The 15,739-nt window shown below is 41.5% G+C and overlaps 2 protein-coding genes across 6 annotated transcripts in view; one reads left to right on the top strand and one right to left on the bottom strand.

Moving 5' to 3' along the window:
• The window catches only part of LOC123986292 (trinucleotide repeat-containing gene 6A protein-like), a 38,150-nt gene extending 30,642 nt beyond the window's left edge, over window positions 1-7,508 (top strand). For all 5 annotated transcript variants that reach the window (XM_046074492.1, XM_046074522.1, XM_046074514.1 and 2 more), the window contains 10 exons: window positions 476-562; window positions 691-865; window positions 1,199-1,342; window positions 1,753-1,923; window positions 2,014-2,154; window positions 2,759-2,866; window positions 3,058-3,288; window positions 3,888-3,958; window positions 4,663-4,802; window positions 5,662-7,508. In XM_046074492.1, the coding sequence (XP_045930448.1) occupies window positions 476-562; window positions 691-865; window positions 1,199-1,342; window positions 1,753-1,923; window positions 2,014-2,154; window positions 2,759-2,866; window positions 3,058-3,288; window positions 3,888-3,958; window positions 4,663-4,802; window positions 5,662-6,010 (1,617 nt within the window). In that variant the 3' untranslated portion in view covers window positions 6,011-7,508. The remainder of the gene's footprint in view (window positions 1-475; window positions 563-690; window positions 866-1,198; window positions 1,343-1,752; window positions 1,924-2,013; window positions 2,155-2,758; window positions 2,867-3,057; window positions 3,289-3,887; window positions 3,959-4,662; window positions 4,803-5,661) is intronic.
• Window positions 7,509-12,550: 5,042 nt separating this feature from the next.
• ndufab1b (NADH:ubiquinone oxidoreductase subunit AB1b) overlaps window positions 12,551-15,739 on the bottom strand; it is a 6,149-nt gene continuing 2,960 nt past the window's right edge. The window contains exons 4-5 of the mRNA XM_046041596.1: window positions 13,539-13,644; window positions 12,551-12,820 (exon numbers count right to left, since the gene is read on the bottom strand). Coding sequence (XP_045897552.1) covers window positions 13,553-13,644 — 92 coding nt within the window. The 3' untranslated portion in view covers window positions 12,551-12,820; window positions 13,539-13,552. The remainder of the gene's footprint in view (window positions 12,821-13,538; window positions 13,645-15,739) is intronic.

Below are 15,739 nucleotides of genomic sequence, written 5' to 3'. Positions count from 1 at the left end.
AGAGCAATGTGTAAACAACAAAGATTTACTATCAGGCACTGAAACTGTGTCTGTGTAAGAATGAGTTTTTCTGCGTTGCAGTTCTTTCCCCAATAGATTTTTGTTAAGAGTAAAATACTTAATTTCCTCAACACAAGGGAGAACCTGATGTAGTTGAATGAAATGTCACTAAATCGCAGTCAAATTACATGCCACATACACATGACTAAATATAATTTCTTGAACTGAAAACTTCAATACAGGAATAGAAAAAGTTTCATGCATCTGCACTCAAATGCATGTAGCCAGTGAACCTTGTATTTCAATGTTCCTTTGAAGAATTGTCACTGGCTTACATATTGTAGCTGTATTACTCTTTCTACAAATGTACTGAAGTATACAGTATTGTGTAGTAAATGTTTGAAAAACTTAATCTGAGAGACAAAAACATCAGCCACCTGCTTTTATTAAAATTTGTCTTCTTGTTTGTCTGCAGCGTCTTCTCCTCCAGCAGCAGCAGCAACAACAGCAACAGAAAGCTCAGAGCCAGAGAGCCATGCCCGTGGGACGACAGACTGAACAGGTGTGTGTGTGTGTGCGCGTGTGTGTCTCTCTCTTTATTACACCATGAAGAGTTTTTGTTTCATGAAACGGTAGCATCTCCATGGTCTCATTGATTGGTTTCTCTAACTTCCTTCCTCCTGTCCTTAGACACGTCCTATTGGTTCGTCTCCATCAATGATGCAGCCGCCACGGCACCTGGACCCCACCCTGTTGAAACAGGCCCCGTCCCACAAACCGTACCTGGATAACTACTTGTCCCACAATACCCCTGAGATGCAGAAGGATGCTGCTGCTCTCGGATCCTTCAGCAACTTCCCTTTAAGTACGTTAGCCTCTATTATGGTGCTTTCAGCCCAACCCGTGAAAATTTGCTCGCACCGCCCCCATCGCGTCTTTGCGTTGACTTTGTATGTAAACTCACCGCACCTAACGCTCGCTTTGCTTTTGTTAGTCATTTACCAAACTTAAATCAATATATTCTCCAAAATTTTAATGACAATACATTTAGATGGAGATATATGCCTGTAATAAGTAATATGTATTTGAATATGTAACTTGCCTTTTTAGTTAACTATTTCTGTTGAATTTTACCATATTTTAATGCCTAAATTTCTTCTCTCTACTGTTTTCTCTCTTCTTCCATCCCTCCCATCAGGCTTGAACTCTAACCTGAATGTATCCCTGGACATGGGTGTTGGTGGTGGTAGTGGTGGCGGAGCTGTGAGCTACAAAGAGCCGCCCCAGTCCAGACTGAAGAAACTTTGGGCTACTGACCCTCTGGAGCAGAACAGCAAACCTGGTACAGAAGATTCTGGGTTTTTGACAGTGCAGAGTTGTGTATGCAATGATTGTCAGTCTAGGAGAGGTGAACATGTACTTCTGCAGTATGGACTACCACAAACAAAGTTGCCCTACAAAGTCAAAGTACTGTAAATGGGAAAACACGAAAAAAGTGGGTGGGGGTCATCATTGAACACGTTTCTGTACATTTGATGTTTCAGTTAAACATAAGCCATCCACTAAATGCTGGACAAACCAGTCCCTGTGGCTTATTTATTCTAAACGAATGTTAGATGATAGATTTTGGAAATATAGAAGCAGCTGGTGCCATTGAAATTATATTTTTCTGCCCGTACAGTAGTCTCACCAAAGCAATGAGTTTTCGTCTGTGCAATTGTGCGCTTATGTTTGTGTGTGTTTGTCCCACAGGTGCTATGTCGTCTGGGCTGCGTCTGGAGGACTCTCCCTTCTATGACTTCCTGTCTCCTGGCCCATCTCCCCTGAGTCCTCCCGGCCAATCAATGGGCTCGGTGGGTGATGGCTGGCCACCCCGTGCCAACTCCCCCCCGCCCCATGGAAACACTGTCACCTGGCCCCCAGGTACACATGCTTTCCAATTCACAAACAAACAAAACTAAATGTTTGCACTGAAAACAACTGATTGTTTTGTCTGTGTGTGTGTGTCTACAGAGTTCCGGCCCGGGGAGCCTTGGAAAGGTTACCCCAACATTGACCCTGAGACTGACCCCTATGTGACCCCCGGCAGTGTCATCAACAACCTCTCCATCAACACCGTCCGTGACACAGACCACCTCAGGGACAGGAACAACGGTAGGCCACACACGGTCATAAACAGAAACTTGGGTTAAGTTCTCATAGCCAACTCCATTACGTGTCTTTTTATCAGCAAAGAATGATGTGTAAAATTTTAGAAAGTGTTTCATTTTAAGCCAACTACAGTCGGAGGTCACAAGCAGATTTTGGTGTCTGCGCTCTGCAAAAGCTGGTTTATTAGTGAAGCACCACTGTGAACTGAGCTGCCTTTTTGTGGGTGTTGACTCTGCTGAAATAATTGAAATTTTAAGTCGTATAAGCTTATCATTTTGTATTAAACTAATTTTTTATTAAATTGTTAGTTCCAGTCTCGTTATCAGGTAGCTGCAGGTGGTCGACATTATTTGGGTTTAGATTTGCAGTCTTTCTGCTTTCTGAGCCAAGAATTCTCATACAGATCTCAGCTGAATTAGTTTGAGTTTCAAAATATTATTATTTGTATTTTTTCTGTTAGTAAAAAATGTTAAAAGCTAAACCTGAAGTAGATTAAATATTTGAGAGCATTCAGGTTTAATGAGCTGATTTGATGTTTGATGCAGATTTGACAGAAATGCTATTGAACACACTCTCACAGACGGTAACCCTTCTTTTTGTTTCCCAGGGCCATCCTCATCACTGAACACCACGATGCCTTCTAACAGTGCCTGGTCATCCATTCGTGCCTCCAGCCACAGCGGTTCCCTCACCAGTACAGCACAAAGCACTTCAGGTATGCGTTCCTGTTTTGTACTTGCGCCTTCGCCATCTTATCCTTCACAATGCTTTGGTTCTGTGTTCTTTGTTTTTTTTTTTGTTTTTTTTTTATATTCTTGCTGTTGGATAATAAGACAAATGTTTTGAGAGACTGCCAGTAGATCTGTGAAAATGGAGGATTCACTTTGCTCTACCCTGTCCTTGCAGCCAGACCCAGTGAGTCAAAGTGGTCTCCCGGCGGCGGTTCTGTGTCCAACTCCTCCCTGGCCCATGAGCTGTGGAAGGTCCCCCTGCCTCCCAAGGCCATGTCTGTGGCGGCCCCCTCCAGACCACCACCTGGCCTCACCAGCCAGAAGCCCAGCCCTGCCTCCTCCGGCTGGGACGGCTCTGCCCTGAGGCTGGGGGGGTGGGGCTCCTCCGAGTCCAGATACACACCTGGTGAGAGCAGAGGGAGACGCACGTTTACTATAAGAACTGTAGCAATGTCTGAATAACTAGGATTTGTTTAGGTTTTGATCATCATGTGAGGAAGAAACTATCAAAGACAGAAAATGGAAGTTTGCTTCAACATTTTTGTGTTACAAATCACACTAAATTGGTATGCATATGTAGTATATGCTCCAGATTTACCAGACTTAGTTTGATGCAATCAGAAAAAAGATTCAGATTTAACTTTACTGTCGGCTGCCGTTGCAGGTTCTTAACTTCTGCACAGACAAGAAAAATAAAGTTCTGACTGATTGTAAGTAGACTTGTTTTCCAAGTCTAATTGGATGCTGCCTTGAATAAGTCTTTATCATTTTAATGTTTTAACATAGTTGTTTTCGATAATACACCCTCCAACACTATCCTTTTGGATCCCTCATAGTTGAACGTTGTAGGTGATGTAGAGAAGCAGGAATGTACTACTCTAAGTAGAAGACAGTTACTTCATCCATGTCATTGGCTGGAGGACACGTCTACTCGCACTCATTCATTTGACCTAAAATGCTCTTTATATTGACTGATTTATGATTCTGCTCTGTGTGTATTGGCAGGTTCCAGTTGGGGTGACAGCAGCAGCTCAGGGAGAACCCAATGGCTTGTTCTGAAAAATCTCACACCTCAGGTACTCGCACGGACATAAATGGAACATTTTAATCTGTGTTTTGTTGTTGTCATCCTATGTGGAGTTGCAAAGTGGGAGGGGCCGCTGGTTCTGGAGGGGAACTCATTCTGTATTCTTGTTCACATTTTTTCTTACCAAACCATATCATCGTTACTTAACAGAAACATGGGACTCTCCTGGATAATTTAACAATCACACCATTATTAGTGTAATCAGTTGTCCATGAATATCAATAGAGAATAACTAAAAGCCTTCGCACAGTCAAACCCTGAATCATAAGTTTGTCATGGACACCAGTTTTACTTATTTCAACATTGTTTCTCAGAAATCATATATTGCCTGTTATTTTGGCATGGCAGATGGCTCAAAATACTACACTATCCATGAGCCGCAACCGCTGTTGCTGTGGGGGAGAAGCTAGTCAGAGGCATGAATCAGAAAGGTAGCAAATTCAAAATGCTTCTGCATTGCAGTTAAGAACATTTATAATGATAACATTTTCTATGTAAAGAATTAATGGGATTTTCACTTCTGGAACCAGGGTTGCCTGAGATAACGCCTCCCAATTTGCACCTTGTTGTTGTCTGTTCATATTTAGCAAACTGACAACTTGGGGGAATTGTTTGTGCATGGAATTTGTCCGTAGTTGCTTAACAGCTGTCCCCGTGTATGCCGTCTGTGTGTGTTTTCTATTTGTCTCACAGATTGACGGCTCTACCCTGAGGACCTTGTGCATGCAACATGGCCCTCTGATCACATTCCACCTCAACCTGCCGCACGGTAACGCCGTGGTATGCTACAGCTCCAAGGATGAGGCCGCCAAGGCCCAGAAGAGCCTGCACATGTAAGAACATCAGGCACACACACAAACATACTTCTTAATTTCTGTATTAAAGCACTTGCTTTGTAATTGACCCAGTGGGAGAAGTGGAGAAATCATTAAATGTTATTTTAAATAATTAGGTCCCAAGTGAAAGTCACTTTTTAAATTTAGGAAAACCTGTGTTCTCACTAATCCTATGACACACTCATGCACACACAAAAAACCCCAAATACAATCAGGAAGCAGTGTATAAACTGCTACAACAGTTCGAATAGTTAAGTCATGCTCCCAAAATAAGGTCAGAGGTAGGGGAGAAATGTAAATATTGACCAGAAGTTTTGAAGCTCTGTGGTGCAGCTGCAAAATGTAATTAAAAGTGAGTTTTTTTTAAATGGACTGCGGATAGTCTGACAGTGTTTTTAAAAGCATTTCAGCAACTTTTTTAATTGAATAGATTTCATATTAAAGGTTAACAAATATATTTAAAATATAGTGGATCAAATACCGCCACTTCATCATCCATTAAGGAAATATGTAAGTCTGGTAAACCATTATTAATTGAACTGAATTAACAGACATCACTGAATAAAACTCTTGTGTTCGCTCACACAACAGAGAAAATACACAATACTTGATTGAACGGACTCTGATTAGCTGTTCTGGATGTGGAAACTCAGTTTCCATTTCAGGGTTCATCAACTCTGAGTTCAGGGTTTGTCATAGTTTGTTAAACCTATAGTACATGTAAACATGTTCTCCGATTTCCTGCGTAACCCGATTTCTCTGAATAACTGGTGTCTTGTGTGCATATAAACCTACTGATTGGAAATGTTTGGGACTCAGTCCAACACTTTGTGTCTTACTTGTTGTCTTTCTGCAGGTGTGTTTTGGGGAACACTACTATTCTGGCTGAGTTTGCCAGCGAGGAGGAAATTAACCGTTTCTTTGCACAAGGGCAGTCATTGGCCACTCCCTCCTCCGGTTGGCAGGCTATTGGCTCCTCTCAGAGCAGAATGGATCAGTCTCACCCCTTTCCCAGCCGCGCTCCTGAACCTAACCAGTGGAACAGCAGCGATCTCCACAGCTCCTCCCTCTGGGGCGGGCCCAACTATTCCAGTAGCCTGTGGGGGAGCCCCAGTGGCACCGAGGCGGGGAGGATCAGCAGCCCCTCTCCAATCAGCTCTTTCCTCCCAGTGGATCACCTGAACGGGGGTGCGGACTCCATGTGAACCGCCTGCCAATCAAACAGGCTGAGGGAAGGGTCAGTAAAGAATTATCAATAATCAGCAGAAGAAAATGGGGGGGAAAAAAAAAAAAGTAGGTAAACGCAATGGCACTAGTTGGACTCTTTCTTACTTACAAGATATTCAACAAAACGGGGTCTCCCCTGTGGAAAACAAGTTACGTTTCTCTCTCTGCACATATGTCCACTTTGTTTTAGCCCAAAAACATATCAGTCGGAATACTTGAATCATGCAGGCCAATTCTATAATGTGAACGGATGGATATTTGCTTCCAGGTAGTGCTCTTTCAGACCGAAAAAAGCTTCAATCGAGCTCATTATTATATATATATATATTTTTTTTTTTTTTGTTTGTTTCATTCGTCATGTTTATTTGAATTCCAATACTTTTCATTTTTAACGTTCTCTTTTTGTTTTTGCATTTGTTTGCTGACAATGTTGGAGTATGAGCTTTTTTAACTTTGCACTGAATGTGGTTTTTTCTCAGTATATATAATCTGCAATATAGAGGGAGCAGCCAGTTTTTCCAGTGTAGCTGTTTACTCATTGAGGTCCTTACCGTATGTGTGTATGTGTGTGCACGCGCACTTGTGTGTGGAAGTACTTTGTGTGTGTGAGAGAGAGAGAGAGAGAGAGAGAGAGAGCGCGCATGTGTGCGTGAATGAGTATGTGTGCGCTCCTCTCTGCCTTGGCACGCCTACCTTACTGCGTTGTCGTGGAGTTCAAGATCAACAGATAGTTAAAGAAGAATAAAAGCTGACTTAGGAGGATTATCTGGTGATAGTAAAAGTGACATTAAAAAGTATTGCACCAATTTTGTTTTAAAACTAAAGAACGTTGAGCTCTGCAGTGCTAAGGACTGTAGCCGCAGCTGGGACTAGCAAGCCCCGCCCACCTTACAGTGGGAGGCGGGGCCTATCTAGCAAGCCCTCCCATTAGCCCCCTAGTGGGCAGGGGAGGGGGAACAGCACTTTCAGAATAGGCTTTCAATGTTTTGGAGGTGCCACACTGTAACCTCTTGTTTACAAGACTTAGGAGGCGGAACGTGTGTTCATTCTTCATTTTAAAGAGAAGATGGAATAAAATAGAAAATGCACAAAAAAATTAAAAAAGAATAAAAAATTACTTTAAAAAATGTATAAAACAAATAGAAAAACAAGAAAAAATCAAACTCTTATTGAGGATGAAGACGATGCTTTGTAACTCTGGGAATTCGGATCAGTGTTTTTGGCCATGGCGTTGGTTATTTGAACTATTCCTCTTTGTCTGCTAAATAACCAGCAATGGTTCTCAGGAAATCAAGCCAGTTTTCCCCCCTTGTAGGTGAATTAAAAAAACTACTACTCCTTGTAGGAAAGGATAATCCAACTTCTAGCACTGAAAACTATGTATAGGTCTGTCAGTTGTTTTTTTTTCTCTGCCAAATAACTGCTTTAAGCTGGAGAAGCTCAACACACTGCTTTCAATATGCTGTCTTTTGAGGTGGGAGGGGGGGGGGCCCTAACATGAGGGGGTGGAGGACGGGCTGTAGAAACCCCTACGCTCCCTCTCTCCTCCTCTTCCTCCTCTCCTCCAGTCCTCCACTCCACTGATGTAAAAATCAAAAGTGGGGGGGAGTGTGTGTGTGTGTGTGTGACTGTCAGTGGAAAATGTTCTGTCTTGTCAGACTTATAAACCAAGAGAAAGGCGAATCTGTATCTATGCATACTGTAGCCTCTCACACGGCCTACCGAGAGGTGTGTTTTTTTTTTTTTGTTTTTTTTCCCATGACTCAAAATGTTAAGTGTTTCATTAAGTACAAAAAAATGCGAAATATTACTTGCTTTTTTTCTTGTTTTTTAATCACTCTCATTGCCACAGATGGTGTTTTGAAAAAAGGAAAGAGAAACTTTAAAAAAAATCTTGTTTTGATTGAAGATACTATTTTAACAGTGCAAAAGTCGTCCACATTTCATTGCCTTGATCCTAATTGTGTCCGAAGATGCAACAACAAGTCAAGTGGCTTCTACCTGTTTACAAATAGAATATGATTGTATTGTTGTACTGTTTCTTTTTCCTTTGGGCGGGGGTGGGGTGGGGGGACTCATCTAAAGTTCCTGACCTGATGAATCGTGTGTGTGTGTGTGTGTGTATTAGGATGCCGGCAGTTGTGCGTTCTAGCGCTGGAGGGGAAGGTGTTTGATTGTGGGAGGGAAGGGCGTCGTTTGTGTGTGAGAACAGCGTGAATGTAAATCCACCAGTGGTGTTTGTCGACAAAAATCCACATGTGAATAATAGATGCACCCATCTACCAGTGATTGTTTAGTTACTACGATGCACAATATCCGGGGAAAAACAAACGCTTCAGAAAGTGTGTGAACGAGAAGTCAGCATTAGCGAAGCCATGGACCTTAATTTCTTTTCATCACCGTGTAATTACTCTGTTAAGCCTGTGGTGTGTGTGTGCGCGCGCGCATGTGTTTTCCCCCTCCAATATAGGTTTTTATTTCAGAAGTACTCTAAATGTTGGCTTTAGTTGTGTGTTTAAGTTTAGCCGTGAATATTTAACACTTCAAAGCATACGTAGCGAGACAGAACCTCGAGTATTAGCCAGACTTGACAGTGGTGTGTGCCAGTATTGAACTGCTCTCTACCAAATAATTAAAAAATTAGTTTACTTAATTCCAGATCTTTGCTTAAACTATATATATATATATATATATATATATATATATATTATTTGATTTTTGTCTTGTTTAACAAATGTTTTCAAGTGGAACATCTGAACCATGTTTGTCATTTGTTTTTGAGTTAACTTAAATTGACAAATTGAACTGAGGAGCCTTGGATTTTGCACTTGGGTGGATTAGAGGAAAGGCCGAACGAGCAGAGAGCAAAGCCGTGACGGACAGTCAGACACACAGTTAACGGTGGCAGTGTTTGGTTTTCAGGTCTGTCTAAAGGAGAGATTTCATTTGTGTGAGTATTGTGACAGGGGTGTGTGTGTGTGTGTGTGTGTGTGTGTGTGTGTGTGTGCTGTGACTAGAGAAGATGGTGCTTTGTTGGTGCCAGTGAGGGAGTGAGAGAAGGGGCGGGGGTTTGTCGTCGTCCTCCAGGTTTACCTCTCCCTGTTCACTGGGCTGGCCGGTCAGAGCGGTGAAGTCGCCAAGCCGCCGAACTGAGCCAGAATGTAGCTGAAAACGGTTTAAAAAGTAAAAAAACGACGGCCGGTGCCTCGATCTGCCTCAAACATGGAACCACCGCAAGGAAAAATCAAGCAAAGCAACCGCTGCTCATTGTCTTTGTGTTTGATTTCAAATTCAACTACTGTTCTGAATGCGCCCGGTTGTCGGTGGCGGTGGAGATGCTCGTGTCTGTAGCTTGACTGAAAGGAGGCGAGGCTTGTTGTTGGCCCCGTAGTGACTCAGGCAAGGGGATGTGGCTTGTGATTGGCTGGCTCTTCCTGGCTTTTCAGGGACACGGAGTTCCACTTGCCTCTTTGCCGGCTTATCCAGGATCAGCTCCCCCTCTCCAACTCCTAAGCTTAACTACAGGAGAGGAAACGCAAAACTGACAGGAGGTCTGGGGCAAGTGAACTCTAAATAGTCTAGTCAAAATAGTATTCCCTTTACGCTTTTGCTGAAATTATTTTACACTTCGTTCATTCTAATTTTGTCGATGCTTCTCTCCTAGCGCTGACCTGGGAGCAGTTTTGTCCCCCCTTGGTGGGACAAAAGCTGACCCCTGATCAGCAGCGCAGGAGGCAGCATTGCTCTGCTGTTAGAGAAGGGACAAGCAACGTCTGTAAAACTCCTCATTGATGTTAATGTTACTGTTCTGGGTCTCAGCTTATTCTAGTTCTGTTTCTATCTCGTCCAATCTACTGTTAGTATGTCTGTGTGTGTGTGTCTGTGTGTTGTGGGAAGATGCAAAAACCCAGTCTCGTACAGTGTGTTTGTATTTGAACACATTATCATGCCAAATTAAGGAGGGGAGGGTGAGAGGGAAGGAAAGGGATTGATTTTATTTTTTTTGTGTATGTGTATTTAAAAAGCTGGACAATGTTAAATGCTTGAAGAAAAAATGTAATTTGCAAAAAGATGTGAGGAAAACATTTTCAGTAAGTCAAAACCACCATGAGCAATGTACAATCCCCAGGGCTGCCAAGCAGCTTCCCGACAGGGCCAGTCGAGGGGAGGAAAGAAGGAAGGAAGGAAAGAGGGTAGGAGAGTAGGAGAGGAGGGAAGCTGGCTGGTGATACTCTACTACGTTTTAATGTTTAAGAAAAATAATGTGACTCTTTGTTTTTCTCTTGACTTAACTATCCTGTGAGCAAATGCTATATTATATCATAACACAAACGGCTCCTACTGTCGATCAAAAGCGCAAAGGCTTTTTTTTTTTTTTTGACACAAAAACTATAAAAACCACAAAAAACAAACAAAAGTTTAAAAAAACAAACACAAAAACTGTGAGAATCTGCTGTTTTTTTGTCATTTTACATTTAGTATGAATACACAAAAACAAACCCTGAAAAGCTTTAGTCTAACCAGCACAAAGATGTGGGTGGGTGGGGCGGGCGGGCTATCGGGGTGGGGGGTGGGTGGGAACCGTAAAGAGGGGTTGGGTGGGTGTCGCTCAGAGAGACTATGCAGTGGAGTGTTGAACCCAGGCTTCCATGTCCACCTTGGGTTTTTTGCTTTCTTTAAATAAATAAAAAAAATCCCAAAAATGTTTTAAAAACACAGCTGAGACGGGATTCCCAATAATATTCCTCAAAACATGTTGTGCCATTGTTGAATCGTACTACTAGTACTACTACTTCTAATAATAATAATAATGAACTGAAAAAAACCTTATTACCTAGCAACCGTCGGGCCAGTTGTAGCAGGAGAGGAGGACAGGTTAAGATTTGCAAAGTCCATTTCTTTATTTTCACAGCTTGTCACCTCCTCGACACGCCGAGGGAAGTGAGGCCGGTGAAACTGCAAATTTTACACAACTACAATGTTTTTTATAGAGATTCTATCAATCCACAGTGTGTAGTTGGATCACCTGTAAACCTATTATGCACATTGCTTTGGGAGACTGTTGAAACTATATATAATATATATATATATATGAGAATATAAACGTACAATGTCTATAATCAATGAGAGGATGTCTTCCTCTCTTACAAAAACAGGAAGTACCTTTTTATTTTCAAACGTCTTCCTCGGGTCATCAAAGGATTTTATCTTAAACTTTGGGGGGAAACTGCACTTTTTGAAGGACAATCTTTATTTGTATTGGTATTAAAAATTGATTAAAAAAACTAAGTCGCCTGATCATACAAGGTATAGAAAACCAACTCCAGTGTGCTCTAATAATGAATGTCTCCTCTGATGCTGTCTATTTGTTTGGTTTCATTTAATCTTTTTATTTTCCTTCCTTTTGTTGCTTGGTTTGTTCTGTATTTTTTTTTTTTTCTCCTTATTTTTCCGGATTTTAGTGCTCTTAAGAGAATCTGTACTAAGGTTGTAGAGTAGTAGGTAGTAGGTCTTCTGTTGGTTGTACTCGTATACTGATTACTGTTTGTAACCCTCTGGCTCCCACAGCCTTCATACAAAGCTGTAAAACTTGGGTACAACCCTCAATAAAAGACTAACAATGACTCAGTGATTGCCTCCTGGAGTCGTTCTTTCTCCCTGTCTGTTTCTTGGTCAACAACTGTGCCCACTTACATCCTTTTAATTTGGATATTTAAAGTGGGAAGAATTCACTCTTCTACATTTTAGGATGGATATTCTTCTGTTAAAGCTAGGTGAAGGCAGTTCCCTGGTCACAAACCAGTGTATTGTATTTCACAAGTTTATTTACCTTTCATGTCAAATCTTAACCTGAAAAGTAGTAGCGACAGCTGTATGTACAAGATTTCCCTTGATTATCTGAGCTATCTGCAATAGAAGGGTTTGAGGCTGAATCTCCCTTTGAACCAAAATGTAGTTACTTTGAATTAAATATGATTTACAATGTGAAAACTGTATTTTCAGTTTTATTTTGGTGTGCACACATACTGCATATGCTTGACAGTAAATCACCTGGTTAATTAAAAAAAAAAACTTCAGTGAATTGGGAGTAATTTAAATACTAAACTAGTCGAGCACACAGGGCTGAAACTATCAGATTAATCTAAAATGCATTGACGCAAATTCTTTGCATCGCAGCTTGTTTAATCCGTGTAACTATAGCAGTGTTTCACATGGACATTTCCATCACATCACACTTACGCTGTGAACACAACATGATGATGGCGCTGTATGCAAAGTGGAGGAAGAGAGAAAATAAAGGGATGAACAAGAAAGTGTCCAAAGTATGGGATTATTTCAAGCTAAAAGAACACTGTTACAGTCCATCTACAAAACTAAATTCTCTTGGATTGGGCAGATTTTGTGGCCCTTTGACTGAAACACGCTTGGTTAAATTCTACTCTGTGGCTCACATGTCAGAACATTTATTTTGAACACTACAACGGTTTATTCTCCTCCGGTCATGAGTTTCACAGAACTGTACAGCATGTGTCTTTCTTTATTGATCTAGTCATGACAATTTATACATTGGAACCACGGGGTGGAGCTGGAAAAAAAAAAAAAAACTGATTTAATGTTTATCTCCAAGCTCCCAAAGCACATGTTCATTTAAATACAGTTAAACACAAGACACAGCAGCCAACAATGCTGCAATGCACAGAACAGCTGACGGGGAGGAAGTGGGAAATGGTTTGGTGCCCATCTGCTTCACAAGCACTTCCTGTGGGGTTGCGCTGGGGTCAACCTCTCTGCAAGAAACATACACTATTGATGAGTGAATACACAAGAAAAAATGAGCCAAGACCAGAATGCAAATGGAGGGACAGAGATACGCTGTATTTAAAACCAGCTACTATACTAGCAGTACGTACGGATTTGGCCAGAACGTAGAATGCAGTATACCCGGATGTCATACTGATTCAGAAAGAATCTCCCATATGCGTCGGTCCAGTCTACCTCACGTACTGTGTCACACAAAGTGCAAGAATGTTTTGTATTTTTTTAATGTAATCTTTATTTAATAACAAGCAGTCATTGTTGAAACGGCGAACGGAAACATCCCCGTGTCAGTGGTGGACAAGAAGGAATATTACTGCTCTACTTTGAATGTCCTGTTTTGTTATTGACAGCTTGCTAAGGTTAACACTGCTCTCTTTGTGATATCCAACATTAGCTTGGCAGGCTTAACTTAAGTGTTATGGAGAGTGGGACAAACGCAGCTAGCTATAACGTTATACTCGTTACAGATCAGCTGTAGCCTGGTTCTCCTTACACAAGATTAAATTAGAAAAAAAAAAATAAAAAATTATTCCTTCTATTGTTTACTTCCAGCTAAGCGTGGCCGAGCATACTGCATACTAATATGATTAGCAGTATGTAGTACATACTGCGGTTGCTGCTAGTATGGGGTAGGTGGTTCCACATACAGCCATAGTGAAGGAGGGTAAGAAAACATGGCTGACTTGCCTCTATAGAACAGATTATTCATAAACGTCCTTCTTGTCTGCGATGTACTGTACAATCTCCTCAGGACTCATCAGCTTCTCCGCTTCTGCGTCGGGGATCTCGAAACCTGCAGAGGAAACACACACACACACACACACACACACACACACACACAGAAGACAAGATACTGTTAACAACCACTCTCATTTTCTGCACAAAGTTGCATCCCAGAGACCACAGCCATCGGGCCAGCTCTAACGATAAAGTAGTCTGTGTTTCTACTCTGAAGAACAACACACAGACAAACAAACTAAGTGACCACTCTCATCCCACCAGTGTCGAGTGAGTAAAACAAACAAACAAAAAAAATTGCATTACTGATGGTAGCTTGGCTATTTAAAAATGGTGAGTTTGTGCAGGATGTCCTGGGTCGTGTAAGTAACGATTGTTTCTTTTAGTATCAGCTCAACTTGCCTGAATACCAAAAAGAGTACCAGGTAGGTACTTTTGACAGTGAAGAAACAAAAAAGCGAGTCCAGCCGAGCTGTAGCATGCAGTGGAAATGAGGAATACTTCTTTGCTGGCCTGATGGATACACACTGAATTTGTAATATTTATGTATTTGTAAGGTTATGTTGTATGGCGTGCACCCCTGACAGGCTAGCAGCGACAGACACTCACCAAACTCATCCTCCATGGCCATAATGATCTCCACCTGGTCCAAGCTGTCCAGACCCAGGTCTTTCATGAAGTGGGATGATGTCTGCAGCTGTGGAGCAGAAAGTAACATTTTGCACAATCACTGGCATTTCAGTTTTCTGGCAACACACAGTTTGGTTCTGAACAGACACGATCTAAATATGAATAATGGATATTCCAAACAAACTACTGTTAAGTATTCACACAATTACTACATCTCATTTAGCGGGATTACTTTCCTACGGCACAGAGTAAAACAAGCCTTTCCTTCATCAGCCTCTCACATTAACCAAAAAAAATCCCATGAAAGGATCAAATCACTGTTGAGGCAGGTTCACAAAGTGGAGTGTGTGCGCACATTAACATGGTGTCTGACAAACTGCAGGCTAAACAAAAGTGTCTGTAGAAGAATATCATCTGCAAAATAAGTTCTTTCTACACATATTTTTCAACCTGTTAAGTAACAGACACAATGCATCCTTCATTCACTGCCAGTTTCCAAACTGGCTGGAGCTCGCTCTCACCCTCTCAGGGTTGATCTTGTCATAGAGCTTGAGGACATACATGACGCGGTCTCTGATGGTGTCTAGGGTGAGAGGAGGCAGGTCTCCATACTGTCGGCACAACACGCCCACTGAGGGGACCTGTGGTGGAAAAGGAAGAAGAGGAGGTGGAGGGTCAGGAGCGGGGATGATGAGGTGGACAGATCATAGAAATGCACAGAGGCGTTCATTCAGCGAAACATTCCAGACCATGAATTAGCTTGAACCCATTTATACTCACTTCCCATCTTTGGGTCAAAATGTTACGAGCACAAACTGTTAACAGGCTGTAGCTCAAGCGTGCATGTTGAGCACGATACTGTTACACTGATTCAGGAGAGTCTGGAAGCGGATGGTTTCAAGCACACTGGACTGACAAGTAATCACTGCTTTGGCAACACTGTTTAACTGAAACATTCATGCCAATAAAGCACATTGAACTTGACCTTAATCACCGTAGCAACATATCAATTTGTTCAAAAAACTTAACACCAGCATTCACTGTTGATATTAAATGTACAGAATCTAAATTTTGCATAACGATTTACACTTTTTTTTAACCGTTTAATTTTATTCCTTGCATATACAAACAAAGCTGAACACATTACTCCAGTACTTGCATCACTTTCTTAGCTCCTAGTGCAACACAAAACCAACTCCAAAACTCTACATATAGTCTTTAAAGCAGGTATCTGGTACGGCTCATACATTTCTGACCTGCTCAATGATGAAGTCTAATCTTCATTTCTGAGATTATCAAGTGCTGATTTTCTTACTGTACTGAAGCATAAGATCAAAATCTAGCAAGGGTGCTTTTTGTTATTTTGGTCTTACTCTGTCAAACAAACTACTTGTCTGTCTCTAGGCTGGATGTGGAGTTTATTACTCTTGGGGCTGATGTTTTTATTTTCTTGTAGTCTTTCCTCTATTGTTATGTTTCAACTTAATGAAATATGCTATATAAATACAACTTGTTTCTAA

This window comes from Micropterus dolomieu, linkage group LG02 (genome assembly GCF_021292245.1).
Source record: "Micropterus dolomieu isolate WLL.071019.BEF.003 ecotype Adirondacks linkage group LG02, ASM2129224v1, whole genome shotgun sequence".
Classification (NCBI taxonomy): domain Eukaryota; kingdom Metazoa; phylum Chordata; class Actinopteri; order Centrarchiformes; family Centrarchidae; genus Micropterus; species Micropterus dolomieu.
This window is presented reverse-complemented; position numbering and strand designations above follow the sequence as displayed.